The 16,167-nt window shown below is 40.1% G+C and overlaps 3 protein-coding genes across 4 annotated transcripts; 1 reads left to right on the top strand and 2 right to left on the bottom strand.

The window, feature by feature from the left end:
* The first annotated feature begins 620 nt into the window (after positions 1–620).
* LOC130199340 (F-box only protein 6-like) lies at positions 621–3,965 on the top strand. Its single transcript, XM_056422747.1, has 6 exons — positions 621–1,023; positions 1,692–1,941; positions 2,074–2,188; positions 2,284–2,379; positions 2,871–3,006; positions 3,096–3,965. The coding sequence occupies exons 1-6, from the start codon at positions 973–975 to the stop codon at positions 3,240–3,242; spliced, it is 795 nt and encodes a 264-aa protein (XP_056278722.1). The 5' UTR covers positions 621–972; the 3' UTR covers positions 3,243–3,965.
* On the bottom strand, positions 3,856–8,394 carry LOC130199341 (cell division control protein 42 homolog). 2 transcript variants are annotated; one of them, XM_056422748.1, is made up of 6 exons: positions 8,305–8,394; positions 7,609–7,740; positions 7,436–7,508; positions 7,216–7,325; positions 6,156–6,353; positions 3,856–5,318 (listed from the first exon to the last, which is right to left on the bottom strand). In XM_056422748.1, exons 2-6 carry the CDS (start codon positions 7,711–7,713, stop codon positions 5,229–5,231), a joined length of 576 nt encoding a protein of 191 aa, XP_056278723.1. In that variant the 5' UTR covers positions 7,714–7,740; positions 8,305–8,394; the 3' UTR covers positions 3,856–5,228. The 2 variants fall into 2 exon arrangements, with proteins under 2 accessions (XP_056278723.1, XP_056278724.1); XM_056422749.1 differs by lacking the exon at positions 3,856–5,318 and adding an exon at positions 5,427–5,979.
* Positions 8,395–9,567: 1,173 nt separating this feature from the next.
* LOC130199342 (CMRF35-like molecule 3) lies at positions 9,568–12,087 on the bottom strand. The gene is made up of 4 exons (XM_056422750.1): positions 12,032–12,087; positions 11,592–11,957; positions 10,968–11,013; positions 9,568–10,826 (listed from the first exon to the last, which is right to left on the bottom strand). The coding sequence occupies exons 1-4, from the start codon at positions 12,066–12,068 to the stop codon at positions 10,718–10,720; spliced, it is 558 nt and encodes a 185-aa protein (XP_056278725.1). The 5' UTR covers positions 12,069–12,087; the 3' UTR covers positions 9,568–10,717.
* Positions 12,088–16,167: the final 4,080 nt, after the last annotated feature.

Genomic DNA, 16,167 nt, shown 5'->3' on the forward strand with positions numbered 1-16,167 from the left:
TGCTCCACACGTGTACAGAAATACTAATAAGGATAATACTTGATTTTGTTGAATTTTATCTATTTGGAGTTAAGTTACAGTCAATTTTAGGTACAACAAAAGTTTGAATATGATTCTGGTAATTAAAGGTTATGGTCTGGCTGTGTCCATGAAGAGAAAATATGAATCTTGCTTTTAACAGTCGGTGTGCCACTCTTCAAACTAGTGCAACCGTTGCACACGACTGCAGTAAAACAACAATCTCTTGACTTGTTATCTTAGAGCACTAAGAATGTAAAGTTGATTATTAGGCCTACACATCAGCAATGATTATTAGCGAAATGAAATGCAATTTTGGTGGCATGCGCTTCTTTTCTTATATTTATTTGATCAACAAAATGTACATGTGTCACTTGAAAATATATATTAGAGTTGTGTACACGCTCGAGTAAAAAGCAAATGATTGATAAAGGGCTTGAGCTCGATGTACAGCAGTCAGATGATATTATTAATGGTGGCGCACCTTCACACCGCGGAGCTTTGGAGGATCTGAATACGCCCCGCCCATTTTGTAACATGAACCAATCAAATCACGCTGGGCAGGATTAACGGCCCGACGTCTGAGTTTTACATCCGGGTTTGAATACCGAGCACTTCTTCCCATATAGCCGGAAACATCTGTCTGGAATTAAAAGTATGACGCAGAAGACGCGGAATAGCGAAACGTGACCTGTCATGTCGGATGTATCGGTAGTCATTTGTTATATTTATATTTATAGGAAAACATTGAAGCTGATTTGACCTCACTTTGCCTCGAACTGTACTTCCGTGTTGTGTGTTATCGCATTTACATGTGCGTGATATTGTAGCTATATATACATATACAAATACGTTAAAGGGGCGATAGCTATTCGCCATATTTGTTTGTTGTATTGTCAAAACTCGTCCGGAAAGCCTGGGTCTGTCCCAGGCGTGCAGAGGGAGGTTGACGCTATGGGTGCAACCCAGAGCTCGGCTCCAGCTGCAGGACCCTCAGAAGAACACGTGAGTGTGTATGAAGTAACTGACGTTGGAGCGTCACGTGACTGCAGCCATTGGACGTTGATTACAATCTTGTTGCAATCATGAATATTTTTTATTTCTTCAAACTTGCTGGCTATTTATTTTGGAGGGGGAGGGGCGCAGATTGGCTTCAAGTCTGAAGGATCCACTGTTATTTAACCCTCCTATTACCTTTGGGGTCAATTTGACCCCATTCAATGTTTAACGTCTCTAAAAAAATGATTAACAATATTTGTTTTGCTTCATATTTCACGACTTTTCCTAATTTATTTGGGACAACTGGGAAAACATAAAATTCACATGATGATATTTTTTCAATGTCCTGGACACAACTTGTACGCATCGATGTCAATTTGACGCCAGACTGTTTTTCACAGTGTAAAACATATAAGAAATATCAACTTTTTTATTTATTTAAAGGGCTATTTAGGTAGTCAACAAACAAAAATAAAGTACCTGACATTTAAACTTGGGAAACAATATTAATTCTAATCATTTTCTGGAGGTTTTAATTGCTGGGGTCAAAAAGGGTAAAAGATGTTAGTAAATTTGAAGGTAACAGGAGGGTTAAGAGAGGACACACACACACACACAAACTCGACTGACTATCCAGAGTTTGATCTCATCTGTGTCCTGTCTGTTGTCTCCAGCTGTTCCCGGTTCCTCTGGACATCCTGGAGGAGATCTTCCTGAATCTCCCCGCCCAGCAGGTGGTTTGTGTTTGCCGGTTAGTTTGCCGTCAGTGGGGGCAAGTGGCCGACATTGAGTCTCTGTGGAGAGAGAGATGTCGAAGGGAGGGATACCGCCTCCGCGAGGCCTCCAGAACCCCCAAAGACTGGCGGTTGTTTTACTTCCTGTGCAAGAAGAGGAGGAACCTTCTCAAGAATCCGAAAGGAGAAGGTACGAACGCCACAGAACTGATTTGACTCTCCATCCTTTGGCTCCGAGTTCATTCTTTTCCTGCTCAATAACACATCAGCTCTCCGAAAAAAATAATTGATCTCACAACCCTGTTCTTTTTTCGTTTTTTAGATAAAATGAAGAACTGGCAGATACTTGAGAACGGCGGCGACCAGTGGAAAGTGGAGGACGTGTTGGTGCCACATCCGAATGAGACGGTCCAGCAAACCTTTGTCACGTCTTACGAGTGTGTATTCAGCAAAAAAAAGAGCTAAATATCAAGTATGCACTTTGCTCCACATTTTGCTTGTGTGAAAGCTCAAATCTTCTTTTTTCTTGCAGGATGTGCAGGAAATCGCAGCTGATTGATTTGTGGGTGGAAGGTTACAACTCGTTGTTTATGGATCATTTCCAGCCAGCCATCAAAATATCTGATTGGTGAGAAGAATTAAACACTTGGAATTAAATTGAATCGCTCACAAACCCAATCCAGACTTTACAGTCGGCTGAATCGGTTCTTCTACTCTTTCCCCTTTGAGAGATTACAATATCACTTGTACACTCGTTTCATACGTCCACATAACATTGTGATGGCGAGGCTCAATACATACGGCCGTTACATATAATACAGCCCCCATTAATTTACCTGTAAATGAAGGAGGCAATGGTTTGCCCTGTGGGGGGAAATCTACACATCTTTCATATTTGTACTGTGTGATTCAAGCTTCCTCGTCTCAGAGCACGACATAGAACGTATACCTTTACCGGGGAGTCGTTTTTCACCAAGCGAAGGATTAACAAAAGATGCCGTGACCTTTTTTGCTCCTGAAGTCATGGAAAGCAATAAACAAAACGGATCAAAAAAAACACAGGAATGTGTTTCTGTTGAAACCGAATTGCCGACCCCCCGTTGATCTTTGTTATATTAGGTACGCCCCGCGATGGGATTGTGGCAGCGAATATGAGATCCGGGTGGAGTTGCTGAATCGAAGAAAGAAAGCGGTGCGGACGTTCGCTCCCGACACCGTTCACTTCGAGCAGTGGAACGATCATCCGTGGAATCAGGCGAGTACAAAGCGTGAGGCGTGATGGGAGTTCAGAGGAGGGACTCGAGGACATGTCCAGATTTACTGATGTATGCGTGTTTTTTTCAGATGACCCATGTATTCCAGGACTATGGACCAGGAGTGAGGTACGTCCGTTTCTCCCACGGAGGCAAGGACACGCAGTTCTGGGCCGGATGGTACGGGATACGTGTCACCGACAGCTGTGTGGAGATATGTCCAGCAGTGGACGCGTAGATCTTTAGGTATTCGCTGACTGCCTGCATAAAAAAAAAGTACACCTACTTTGTGGAAATTGCACCAATTGCTATTTTCCTTTTATAATCTGCAGTCATTTGACATGTTGAAGTAACGTGTGTTTTTTCTTCTTCTCGCAAGAGACGATGAATACTATATGTGGATCAGTTTCTTGATGAGATGTAGGTTTCATCGCGAGGAGATGCCACTTAGTAACGAGGCAGAGCCGGTCCCCAAAGCGGATTCTCTGGCTCTGATGTCTGTTTACGTCTGTCGTAGGCTGAGGACACACCAGCGTTTTATGAAGGGCACCTTCGGGTGATGTGCAATTTTTTTCAGACAAGTTGCGACATCCGTGATGAGGCCAGAATTAATGTCACATGGCAAGAAATACAAAATGAATTTCTCACATCAGAAGGGATTCCGTCTATAAATATTAACACTGCAGCACTATAACAAACAAGCCTTAAATGTACATTATATGAATATTTAGACTGGCCTGTAAATGTGTACGTTATGATGCGGAGAAGTTGTATTGGGAAAACTATAATCTGTGAAAAATGTATACAGGTCTATCACTTTCAATAATATAACCATCAAACCAGACAACACGTAGTATTTGAAGTTAGGTTTATTGTGGTGCTTTATCACAAGCAAGGTACAATACAACTTTGATGTCAAATTGAATAAAATTCCAAAGAGTAACTTGTTCTCTCAACATTTTTTTTGTGATTTCAGTGTCACCTCATTTCCTCCAAATCTCTATTTGTAACGCACACATTGTATTAAGTCAATAAATTATGAGTTAATCTCACTGCATTTACAAATCAAATTCAAGCCCGTCACAATTCAGGCATGGTTATAGTAAAAGACAAATGCAAATAGTGCTATTTCAGTCAGTCAAAAAATCTTCACAGGGTTTCAAACTACGTCGAGCATTTTGTAAGAACAATGCGTTTACGACTTCCGCAGCAAGTCTGCTCACATTACAAAATAGTTCGTTAGCCGAGGGTTACGGGCTGGAATTCTCTTAAAGTTCGTCTGCCGCTTTTCAGAAGCATTCGAGACGCACATCGTGTTCTCGTTAACTCACTTGTCACAAAAAGTAAACGTCGGGGAAATCGTTGTGCTCCAACTTCTTGCATATAGTTGGTTACATTGACAAGTATAACTCCATACGTTCCCCCGCGTCTGCAGATCTCTACTTTGACAAGTGTCAATTTATAAAGTTATAGTTTGGCAAACGAGAACTACAATGGAGCCTAGCCTAGAAATGTCATGTGTCATCAAATGTCTCGGATCCGCCCAGAGGCGATGCCGACGTTAAACATAAAATGATGTAGGAGAGCGGAAAAAAATTGGAAACTACGGCAGCTTTTATTAACACTCGAAGAAATTAATATTTGTCTGTTTCTATGACGATGCCGTGTCAACCACACAGTCTTGTGCTACAGGGTCGAACATATGTAGAATAAATGATAAACATTATGGGAATGACTTGAAAAGTAATTTTAGAATCGATGTAGCACATACTAATACATAATTGGAGCAGCTCACTAACCCAACCCTCAGCTTGTTTACATCTTACAGGGCAGTCAATAAAACAGTTCTATTAAAAAAGCAAAAAAACATGTCAGTGTTTCCTTTTGGAATTGCACTTCTGCAAAATGAACTCTAAACATGTGGTCAAACTGAAACAGCATTTTTTTAATTTATTATTTCACCAACAAGTTCGTTGATGTATCTGAAGTATTCAGTGTTCCCATCGTGTAAGACCATTTCATTGGCATCAAATCATAACAGACAGCATCAGATGTTACTCAAAATCATCAACACATTGAATATGTATTTAGGTTAGGCTAAGTCAGCCGGAAGGCAGACATTTCATAATATCGTCACTCGTGTTGGAATGTGCTTGTGCAACAAACCTCTTCAGGACTGTTAACCTAGATTTGGAAACTGGTGTGGAAGAGGCTGCGGCGAAACTTAGAGCAGAACACATTTACGCCTTTTCTTAGGTTCAGGGGGCTCCAGGGCAGCCAGTATTGCCTCATCAAACACATTCTTTAATCCTTTCTGTGGAAATAAAACATTAATATTCAAAACAGGGCTGTGCTCCAAATACATGTTAGCATCTTCAGGGAACTAATTGCAAAAGAAGGCTGGGTAGAAATAGAGCAGGGCAACCAAAAGTTTCCTTTATTCAAATAACATTATACAAGACTCCTTCGATATCAAGTTGTCCGAGTAAAGACAAAAGCCCAGGGGACGTTGTTGATGATGCAGTAGGAAAAAAATTAAATAAAAAGGTTACTACTGTCGAAGACAGATTGTGGCATTAATGTTTTTGTAGGTAAAACTGATGCTGAATAACAAACAAATGCACTTATGTCCAGTTTCACAGAATTGCCGTCAACAGAATGAAGAACTCAAGATTGGCACTCTTGTTAAATCAGGCAGCATTGATAATCGTGATTAGGCCAAGTCGAAAAGAAAGCATGAACAGAAGGAGGAAAAAAAAGTTAAATGGGCACAAAGTTGTTTTTTTTAAGTTTAAAAGAGTGCTGTGGTTATTTTAGTGACAGACATCTCTTTACAATGAGCGAGCAGCAGACAATCGAGAGGCAAAGCCAGATGCAAGACGACATCAGAACAAACAGCATTTTCTCTTTCTCTGAGTTTCTGGGGGCTCTAAAGCAGCTAGGATAGCCTCATCAAATACGTTCTTCAGTCCCCGCTACAGAAAGAGGAAAAGAAAGGAGAAAGACAGGCACACAACACAAGAGTTAGATGAAGTTGTTAGACAAATGCTGTTAGCAAAAGACAAGCCAGCGTATGTCCACCCCTGCTAGGAAACTGGCAATCGAGCACATGCTCGCCGCACTTCACGCTCAGTTCAAAGGAAGGTCTTACCTGTGTTAGGGCTGAGCACTCGACGTATTTCACCGCCTTAAGGTCACGAGCCAACTTTTCGGCGGTCTCCGGGGTGATCGGCTTCTGTTTGTTCTTGGCTAGCTTCTCCACTGTGGAGGGGTCATCGCGCAGGTCGATCTGGGTGCCTACCAACAGGAACGGGGTCTTGGGACAGTGGTGAGTTATTTCAGGAACCCACTGGAGAGAAGAAGAAAACAAACACACAGCCGGTCAAACTCATCACCGAAAGGCTCATTTAGACGTGGCGTTACATGTCGGAGGATATGCACGACAATGCTATTAATTACAATATTAGAACCTTTATTATCGTGTTGCCAACTTTGTGAAGGAAATATCTATTTGCTGTTGGTTGTAAATGTGTACATGTCAACACTTTTATAATAATCATACTTCATGTTGCTGTATTTGTTACTTTCTAGACTTTTCTCAGACGTTATGAAATTTGGTCATCAAAAATAAATATTTAAAAACATTTCTTACCACCTTTACCAGAACTTCCTATGATTACATAAGTTCCTCTTGCCCGAGTAGAGATGCACCAATACCGGTCCATTGCCGTCTCAAATAGCTAGATGGGTTATCGTTGCAATAGGACGGTATAATATACCATTGTCAATAAATATTATTTATATACATTTATTTATTTGATCAATTTGATGTTACAAAGTTAAGAAAGCAATGTTTAAGTCAAGCCTGGTGTTGTATTATACATAAAATAATGATCCCAGCCACTTCCACATTGTGAGCCTTACAACTTATTGATTAAATACTGGAATCACATTCTGACAGTTTTCTTGTTTATTTGGCTTTTAAAAAAATAACTCTACAGTGATTATAGGATCATGTGTGATTTCCTGTATAAAAAAATACTTGTCATAATCCTTTACAATATTCCAATCACCTAGTAACAGAGCAGAGTTTGATTACATGGATTCTGCCGGGCAAGCAATTTAATTTCAGATATTTTGAAAGAGGTTGTCGCTAGATTTTTTTGGGGGGGGGAGCAACCTCCTGCATTTGATAAACACTTTGCACTCACCTTTTCTTTGACGTTCTCAAACGAAGAAGGTGAAACGGATGAGAAACAGACTAAGAAGACATCCGTCTGTGGGTAGCTTAGTGGTCGTAACCTGTCGTAATCCTCCTGACCTATAAAAGAGATCACACCACAAATTAGCTTATTGTGAGTCAGACAAACATTTGTACTAAATTCAATTAGGAATATTATACACTTAGAAAGTCAACAAAAATGATCTCACCTGCTGTATCAAATAAGCCAAGGGTGTATGGCTCACCCCCGATCATTACAGTTACTGCATAGTTGTCAAAAACCTGTGAAGAAAAAAAAGTGAAGAGCACGTAATGGTTTTACTTTAACCAAAACGTCTGTCAACACGCATCCGACTCTGAAAACACATCAAAACATACTTACTGTCGGTACGTATTCAGAGGGGAACTTGTTCGTGGTGTACGAAATCAAAAGGCAGGTTTTTCCCACCGCTCCATCACCCACCACCACACATTTGATAGTCTGCATGTCTGTGCTTTTTGATTCTGCAGTGAGCTGTGGGAAGAGGCGATGACGCATTAGAACATTAAATACGTTCGTTATGTTGTAGCCTTGGTCCTGAAGTCTTTCAGTTTCCCTCAGTGTCAAACGACAGCTTTGATTAAGCGAACGGGGGGGTTGGGAGATCTCAGGGGAAAGGCTTTGTAGCCGAGCTGTAGCTAACGCTGGTTAACCGTCACACCCAATCACCAGAGATGTCTGGAGGCTAACGTTAGCTATTGACAACGTCAACTCACTTGAGTAAACATTGGAATACTGGTATGTCTTTACTTGGGCGGTAAGCCAATCACACAACATGACGCCGCATGCGTTATTACACGCCGAATGATGTCGAAAACGTATTTGTTATCGGTTAGCAAGCTAAGCTAACGCAGCGCTAGCAATCACCAGACAATGCTAACTCGCTAGATGGCTTAGCTTAGCTTAACATTAGCTCGTAAAGTAGTGCTAGTTCACTTGCTGCATCTCAATCCCGGCGAACAACGCGAGGCGTGAAAAACAATACCCGAACATCTGTTGATACTCGAGCATCAGTCAGATTATATTTTCGTTCCGTACCGATGTTCCTCCGCTGGCTGATGTTAGCTGTCTCTTTCGCCGGGCGTTGGCACCAGCGATCAGCGGCAACTTGCTACTTACGAGAAGCTAAGCGACACCAAGTCCGTCAAGTTAGAGGCAGTAATACCGGAAGTCACCTTCACATTAAAACGTCTAACGCGCAAATAACGTACGTGAGACTCCGTATTGTTAGATAAAGACAGAAACCAAACTAATTTGAACGTGTTTTCTTGAATTAAATTACAGTATTTGTAGTACTTTCCCTGTATGCATAGTGTAGGCACCGCAGGGGAATGTAACTTGTGTCTGGGAATTTATTTACGAAGAAAACTTAGTTGTAAATTGATTTACTTGAGTATTTCCATTTTTCATCACATTGCCAAGACAGTTCTATTCCGCTAATAATATTCAACAGTATGGAGAAAAGTCGATTGTGTTTTTATAGGCCAATATCCAACATCTAAAATGTACATCAAGGGGATTTACAAAATGTAGGTTACGATATTCAACTCCCTTTGACTTTTAGTTGTGTGGTTTTATTTGATCATTTTTTTTCCCTTTCGGATGCTAATGTATGAATAACTTTAAGACATACAAGTGCTATTTAAAATATGTACTTACATTATTATGCTAATTGTTCTCATTATATCAGGGGCATAAAGTGCGCTTCAAATGACAGTAATATAATTTGGAAATTATTTTGTTCAACAAAAATACTTATCGGAGCCCGAACCGTTTATTCAAACAAGCCTTTGCTTGTTTTCGTTGTGCTTTTATTTTGAAAGCTGACTTTCTTTGGTTATGGTGGCTAACTTGTCACGAGTTCTTGCCAGAGGTTCCTGCAGCAGAAGTGATGACATCACCTCCAAAATCTTTCACACCTTGCATTCTCATCTGAGCTCCACCTCCTCCACCCTACTGCATACCATTCTGTATCTAAGATTAATATATTTAGATTTTACAAATATATTTAACATAAATTAAGTAATTTGAGTACCAAACATACAAAAAACATGTTTGATACTTAAATGACCATAAATGTACTACATATAATGCATTATATTTGATGTATTTAGCTGGCAAATACCTCAAGCAAAATATAAAAAAACATGTAGAATACAATACTATTGGCCTGACATGAATATTGCATTACTTTAATGATCATGTGTTGATTTTGTCATTTATAATTTGACACAAAGCTGTGATTTGAGGGCACTGATACTTTAATAGATAAACCTTAGGAAATGAACAAGTGCAACAATAGAATGCCTTAATTCCTTTATTGCTTGCTGGCTCACTGTAACACTGATGGCTTTACTGAGGGCACATGAATAGAATGGAGTCATTGTTAATACAACTTTGAATATATATGCGATTCTATAACGAGCAGACACAATTATCCAGTATCTTGCCGCTCCGACCTGCATGCCAATGAAGTCAGCCTGACATGGTTCACAAATCACCACTGCCTCTTTGAGAGAATACGTCACATATTCTGAAGGATTTTTATATAATTTAGCTTTGATTTGTGAAGGTCCCTCCTCCTTATGTTGGTGGCTGCAGCGCTATTGGAGGGTAATCACATGGGACCACCTGGGCCCCGGTAAACATGTCTTTAAGCAAGAGCAGCAGCCAGTTGTTTGGGCAGATCTCCACACACCACACATCTCTGCGTTGTGGCTTTGGGTGTCTTCTCCTTGTTTTTACAGTGCAAACATCCATGTTTTACAGATCAAACCCCATCTATTTGTTACACTTGTGAATAAATGACATACGTGTTAGTACCCGTGCGTCTCCCGTTTTAATCCCAGTCTCGGACCTGTGCTGAGACAGATCGTAATTCATCACTTTGCATGAAGAGAGAAACACTCCATCTCAGCTGTAGGTATCCCATAAAATTGTCTGAGAACAATCAATCTAATCCACCTGTGTGGTCCTCTCTTAGGTTGATAAAGAATGTAGCAGGACATAACCACCATTCAACTTTAATGTTGGTCAATATATTCCAAGAGTTGGGCCTTCATGTCTGTGTTTTTATTCGGCAACCTTTCAATTTGTCAGTGGTTTAGTACTCCAAAGATCTGGAGTACTAAACCACTGACAAATTGTATATAATTCAATGAAGACCTGCAAATATATTAAATAAAAGCCAAGAGCCTCTCTTCTCCAGAGGCGGCAATTTTAAGATGATTGGATATTAAAAAGTTAGTACCAAAGTTATCTTAGGCCTTGGCACCAAAATTAATTTAGGTTTTAATCATTTATACTAAGAAAAAAAGAAGCCGAACGCCAACCTTTCACTTGGTATATTCCTCAGTTTAATTCACCCACTGATAGAATATCCACCGCAGGAATAGTTAATAGTTTGGTAGCCCGAGTATGAATGATAATAAAAATCACCCAGGACTTTCAATCATAGATGTTGTTTTCCTGCGGCCGTTATCCTCCACGCAGCAACGTGTGTCGATACCAAACAACACAACATGAGAATAGAAAGGATCCAACGGAGAGTCGCCCACCAACTGGTTTAGACAAACAAAATAAGGCTTTAAAATAATTCTGTCTGTGGCACATTTATTCATTTGATTACATCAACTGCTTTTAATGTTTTATCAATATTCCACAATAGGATGATTGTAAAGTTCAGTATATTGTCTTCTTACCATATTTCATCTGGTTCCAGAATAGTTGCGGTGGTTGTTGTTGTCACTGTGGAAAAAAATACGTTGCATTAAACGTCAACAAATTATATTTACTGACTGATCAATACCGTCGACTACAAACTATGTTGAAACATCATATATGAGCCCAATAATCCTGGACTGAATATACAGTATATTCTTCCCCACGTTATCACCACGAGAACGAGAAATTAAATTGTGCACATTTCAATTATAATAATGTGGTTTTGGGTGTTTTTTGGTAAATGATGTATGTCCCAAACATTCTGTCCCATTGAGGGACTGCTGAAATAAGAATTATTATTTTTTAGTGGAATATATTGTCTAAATACTGCAAATGGTTTTACACCCTGCAAATAGATATTCAGTTGTGTGTAATGATTCATATTTTAGTTTTCTGCGGTGTTCACGAAATGTTAACCTTTTGTCCATAATGTGGGAAAATTGTCTCTGACTTCCCAACACATTAAAACAACACTAGGCAATTATTTGAGTACAGACATAAACAAAAGTTTCGTCGCCTACAAGTTTGGAGTGAGTTTCTGAGTAGTTGCCTGCCTGGGGCAGTAAAACATAACGAAGTGTCTGAGCCAGCTCCTCGTCTACCTGAGTGGGAGACGCGCAGCTTGACACTCGTGTGGATGTTCCTTCCGGATCTGGCGATGACACACCAGTACTTGTCTTCATCGCTCTCTCTGAGAGAAGTCAGAGTGACGGTGAAGACTCCCGCCTTCTTATCGTCGGCAATGGTGCTTCGGCCTTTTCGTGACCTCCTGGGTGTTTTCACCACTATTTCACACAGCTCGTATATCTGTCCTCTGCACCAGTACTTTGTGTAGTCTCTGAACTGAAGTTCGTACTGACACGGGACCGTCACAGACCCTCCGCGTGCTCCCGTCACCACGTCCGGAGCCGACAACTGGGCCGAGCCCACGGCATGCTTTGTTAGCCAGAGGAGACACAGCACTGGAGCTGGGAGATGCACAAAAAAAACACACGCCAATCAAGTTTCAGGTCGATCGTGATTTTAAAAAAGCTGCTCCTACCGTTTAAGAGGCCCAGCGATAACCCCGAGGTCTTCATAATGAAAAATGCAAAGGGACTCTGGGAAGCAGAAGCGAACGTTTGCAACATGGCCAGGCTTCCTCTTATGGCTTTCCTATGTGGCAAGGTTGTGCAAGAAGGTGATTTATGAGCGGTCTGTTTACGTGAGTGGGCTTGTGTGTGTATGGTTATCACTGTGCTGAGACCCCACAGCCCATGCATATTTCTCCAGTGTATCTTGTCCATCTGTGTGGGATACGATACGTTGGAGTGGGAACTGTAAGGCCAGTTTAGTCACTTAAACAGTAGATGGCACTAAAGACCATTAGAGGAGGTTGAGTACGGTCTCTATCACCCTCTCTATTTGTCTTTTGTGTATATCAGGAAGAAAGAAAGACAAAGTAAGACTAAATGAAGAAAATCAAAAGTATGTCCCCGTTTTTTATCAAAAATGCATTGCGGCAGTCTTCCTGTTGCCGAGGATAAATCACTCGTCAGAAAGCTGTCTGTCTGTCTGTCTTACAGTCTATCTATCTTTCTGTCTGTCTGTCTGTCAATCTGTCAGTCAGTCAGTCTATCTGTCTGTCTGTCTATGTGTCTGTCTGTCTATCTGTCAGTCTGTCTGTCTATGTGTCTGTCTGTCTATCTATCTATCCATCTATCTGCCAGTCTGTCTGTCACCCACTGCTCCTTAATAACTAAGGATGGGTTAAATGCAGAGAACTAATTTCCCCTTGGGGATTAATAAAAGTGTATATTTTTTATTCAGTCATTCTGTCTGTCTGTCTGTCTGTCTGTCTGTCTGTCTGTATGTCTGTCTATGTGTCTGTCTGTCTGTCTGTCTATGTGTCTGTCTGTCTGCCTATGTGTCTATGTGTCAGTCTGTCTGTCTGTCTGTCTGTATGTCTGTCTATTTGTCTGTCTGTCTGTCTGTCTATGTGTCTGTCTGTCTATCTGTCAGTCTGTCTGTATGTCTGTATGTCTATGTGTCTGTCTGTCTGTCAGTCTGTCAGTCAGTCTGTATGTCTGTCTGTCTGTCTATGTGTCTGTCTGTCTGTCTGTCTATGTGTCTGTCTGTCTGTCTATGTCTGTCTGTCTATGTGTCTGTCTATCTGTCTATGTGTCTGTCTGTCTGTCTGTCTATCTGTCTATGTGTCTGTCTATCTGTCAGTCTGTCTGTATGTCTGTCTATCTGTCTATGTGTCTGTCTGTCTGTCTGTCTGTATGTCTGTCTGTCTGTCTATGTGTCTGTCTGTCTGTATGTCTGTCTGTCTGTCTGTCTGTCTGTCTGTCTGTATGTCTGTCTGTCTGTCTGTCTGTCTATCTGTCTATGTGTCTGTCTATCTGTCAGTCTGTCTGTATGTCTGTCTATCTGTCTATGTGTCTGTCTATCTGTCAGTCTGTCTGTCTGTCTGTCTATCTGTCTGTATGTCTGTCTGTCTGTCTATCTGTCTATGTGTCTGTCTGTCTGTCTGTCTGTCTGTCTGTCTATGTGTCTGTCTGTCTGTCTGTCTGTCTGTCTGTCTGTCTGTCTGTCTGTCTGTCTGTCTATCTGTCTATGTGTCTGTCTGTCTGTCTATGTGTCTGTCTGTCTGTCTGTCTGTCTATCTGTCTGTCTGTCTGTCTGTCTGTCTATGTGTCTGTCTGTCTATGTGTCTGTCTGTCTGTCTATGTCTGTCTGTCTGTCTGTCTGTCTGTCTATGTGTCTTTCTGTCTGTCTATCTGTCAGTCTGTCTGTCTGTCTGTATGTCTGTCTGTCTATGTGTCTTTCTGTCTGTCTATCTATCTGTCAGTCTGTCTGTCTGTCTGTCTGTCTGTCTGTCTGTCTATCTGTCTGTCTGTCTGTCTGTCTGTCTGTCTGTCTGTCTGTCTGTCTATCTGTCTATGTGTCTGTCTGTCTGTATGTCTGTCTGTCTGTCTGTCTGTCTATGTGTCTGTCTGTCTGTCTGTCTATCTGTCTGTCTATCTGTCTGTCTATGTGTCTGTCTGTCTGTCTGTCTGTCTCTCTGTCTGTCAGTCTGTCTGTCTATGTGTCTGTCTGTCTGTCTGTCAGTCTGTCTGTCTGTCTATGTGTCTGTCTGTCTATGTGTCTGTCTGTGTGTGGCGGTATAATTGATTATGGTATTAACAAAATTATATTTGGCTTATTGCTTCACAAACTTTGCATTTGTCTAAATATTTCTTGAGCCTTAGTTCATCTCGTTTTAATCTTTGCCATTTTGGGCCACTCTACATTTGTAATGGCGTAATAACGGTGTAACTGAAGTCATGTATCATCATAAAAGATGTAATGTGCATATCACATCCACAACGTTTTACTGTGTTGTGCAGTTCCGTTCTATGTTTAATTATGCTACAGTTCCAGTTATATTTATATTTGTTTCTGTCACAGTTATTGATTTGATAAGAACAACATACACATATATTTAAAATGGTTTCAGAATTGGCATTTCAAAAATAGTCATATATACATGTATACAATAGTACAGGTAATATTTATACAACAAATATAACAACACGTCTTATCATTGTTTACTCTGAACTGATTCGCTCACACAGGTCACTTTAAGGTCGCCCGACAAACAAGACTATGCTGAACTTCATGCTGCATATTTTCAAAGGTAATGTTTTATTACAGTCTGTGACAAGTACAGTATATATATACATATACATATACATTACATACATACATTTTTACAAATGTATAGCAACAAAGGTACATAGATTCTCTGTGTTTAGGACGTTAATGTGTCCTTAAAGGTCAAACCGCATTGGAAAACAGAACTATGATGGTGACACATGCACTGAGTAGCTATGAAGGTTACCACACCCACAGGCACACACTATGTTATAAAACTTCTTTTATAACTTCAGTTTATACACACTATTAAAAATGTATATGCATAGGATAGCTTTATGTGAAATACATAACCTCTACTACTTATTCTGACATTTATTTGAGTTTTTTTTATTTTCAGGCTGCTATTGGATGAGGTCACAAGTGATAGCATTATTTATATTTCAACTGAGCAAATGTATAATTCAAGTACATTCATGATATTTGACAGATTAGCCTTTGATTTGCACCTCGGGGGAAAATAATCTTTCCTGAGATGATGAAATGACCTTGGTTACAACTTAAATTAGATTTTTTTTTTCTTCAGTAAATGAACCACTTTCAGTCCCCACATTTGTTCAACGTCTTTAAAATTTTTTTTTACCCTCCATGAAAAGCAGATTGGTTTGTTTTGGAAAAGCAAATGGCAATATTTCTGGTCTCGAGGCTTCGGCTCAGCCAAGGTGGTTTCCTGCTGACACCAGCATATCTTTTGTTAAATATTACATAAACTGTTCAAGATAAAGAAGGCTGCATTATAATGGGAGTGAAACGATTAGATAAGTTCTCCCATTTGCTGTGTGAATGCTTCTGATTATAATTCAAATCAAAATCCCTCTTCGTGACATATCACGATCTTCTTTTCAGCACGATTAGAGATGTCAAACATATTTATTGTCGCATATCTGCAGACTAAGTAGTTTCACAAAGGCAATTTCGCCCTGCGGTTTAAGCGAGTTGACTTTGAATGCTTTATGTCACCGCTGAACAGAGACGGTAAATACGCTGCGTGACATGAAAGGCATATTTGATAAGATATCATAGCTTCATGCGCTGTAGTCAAATTAATAAACATCTGTCTTCCCTCTTGCTTAGCTGTGCATGCATTAATAATCCACTTAAAACATTTAAATGTTTTTCTTCCTGATATGAGTGAAGAATATTTCATCCCAAATCGGGCATAATTGGTGAAATATAATTTTCTACATCCCAACCAAAACATTTGTGACAAATACTTTAATGTTCTTTTGGTGCTTTTTCAACTTTTAATACATGCCCTAACCCTATTTTCTGCATTGTATTTGCTTTTTTTGTGTGGATTATGCTTCATTTGGATAAATAAGTCCTTCACACAAGGAGAAAGTGGCAAAACATGTCTGGAAATGTGATAAGTAATCACATATTACTCCTTAAGTGAGCACATTTGATAACATTATCTGGAATAATCTTTTGCAAATAAAAACCTTTTTGGCAGATCACCCAATTTGGTAAAGTTTGAGCAAACTGGGAGTGTATAAAAGT

The sequence above is a fragment of the Pseudoliparis swirei genome, chromosome 9 (genome assembly GCF_029220125.1).
Source record: "Pseudoliparis swirei isolate HS2019 ecotype Mariana Trench chromosome 9, NWPU_hadal_v1, whole genome shotgun sequence".
Lineage (NCBI taxonomy): Eukaryota > Metazoa > Chordata > Actinopteri > Perciformes > Liparidae > Pseudoliparis > Pseudoliparis swirei.

What these genes read in the sequence shown, in the direction of transcription:
- LOC130199340 (XM_056422747.1), top strand. Translation starts at nt 973, where the DNA reads ATGGGTGCAACCCAGAGCTCGGCTCCAGCTGCAGGACCCTCAGAAGAA. An exon ending in CAGGACCCTCAGAAGAACAC is followed by an intron (nt 1,024 to 1,691) that starts GTGAGTGTGTAT and finishes TGTTGTCTCCAG; the next exon opens with CTGTTCCCGGTTCCTCTGGA. An exon ending in GCCATCAAAATATCTGATTG is followed by an intron (nt 2,380 to 2,870) that starts GTGAGAAGAATT and finishes TTGTTATATTAG; the next exon opens with GTACGCCCCGCGATGGGATT.
- LOC130199342 (XM_056422750.1), bottom strand. Translation starts at nt 12,068, where the DNA reads ATGAAGACCTCGGGGTTATCGCTGGGCCTCTTAAACG. An exon ending in ATCGCTGGGCCTCTTAAACG is followed by an intron (nt 11,958 to 12,031) that starts GTAGGAGCAGCT and finishes TGCATCTCCCAG; the next exon opens with CTCCAGTGCTGTGTCTCCTC. An exon ending in CTGGAACCAGATGAAATATG is followed by an intron (nt 10,827 to 10,967) that starts GTAAGAAGACAA and finishes TGTCTAAACCAG; the next exon opens with TTGGTGGGCGACTCTCCGTT.
- LOC130199341 (XM_056422748.1), bottom strand. Translation starts at nt 7,713, where the DNA reads ATGCAGACTATCAAATGTGTGGTGGTGGGTGATGGAGCGGTGGGAAAA. An exon ending in CCTCTGAATACGTACCGACA is followed by an intron (nt 7,509 to 7,608) that starts GTAAGTATGTTT and finishes TTTTCTTCACAG; the next exon opens with GTTTTTGACAACTATGCAGT. An exon ending in TTGAGAACGTCAAAGAAAAG is followed by an intron (nt 6,354 to 7,215) that starts GTGAGTGCAAAG and finishes TCTTCTCTCCAG; the next exon opens with TGGGTTCCTGAAATAACTCA.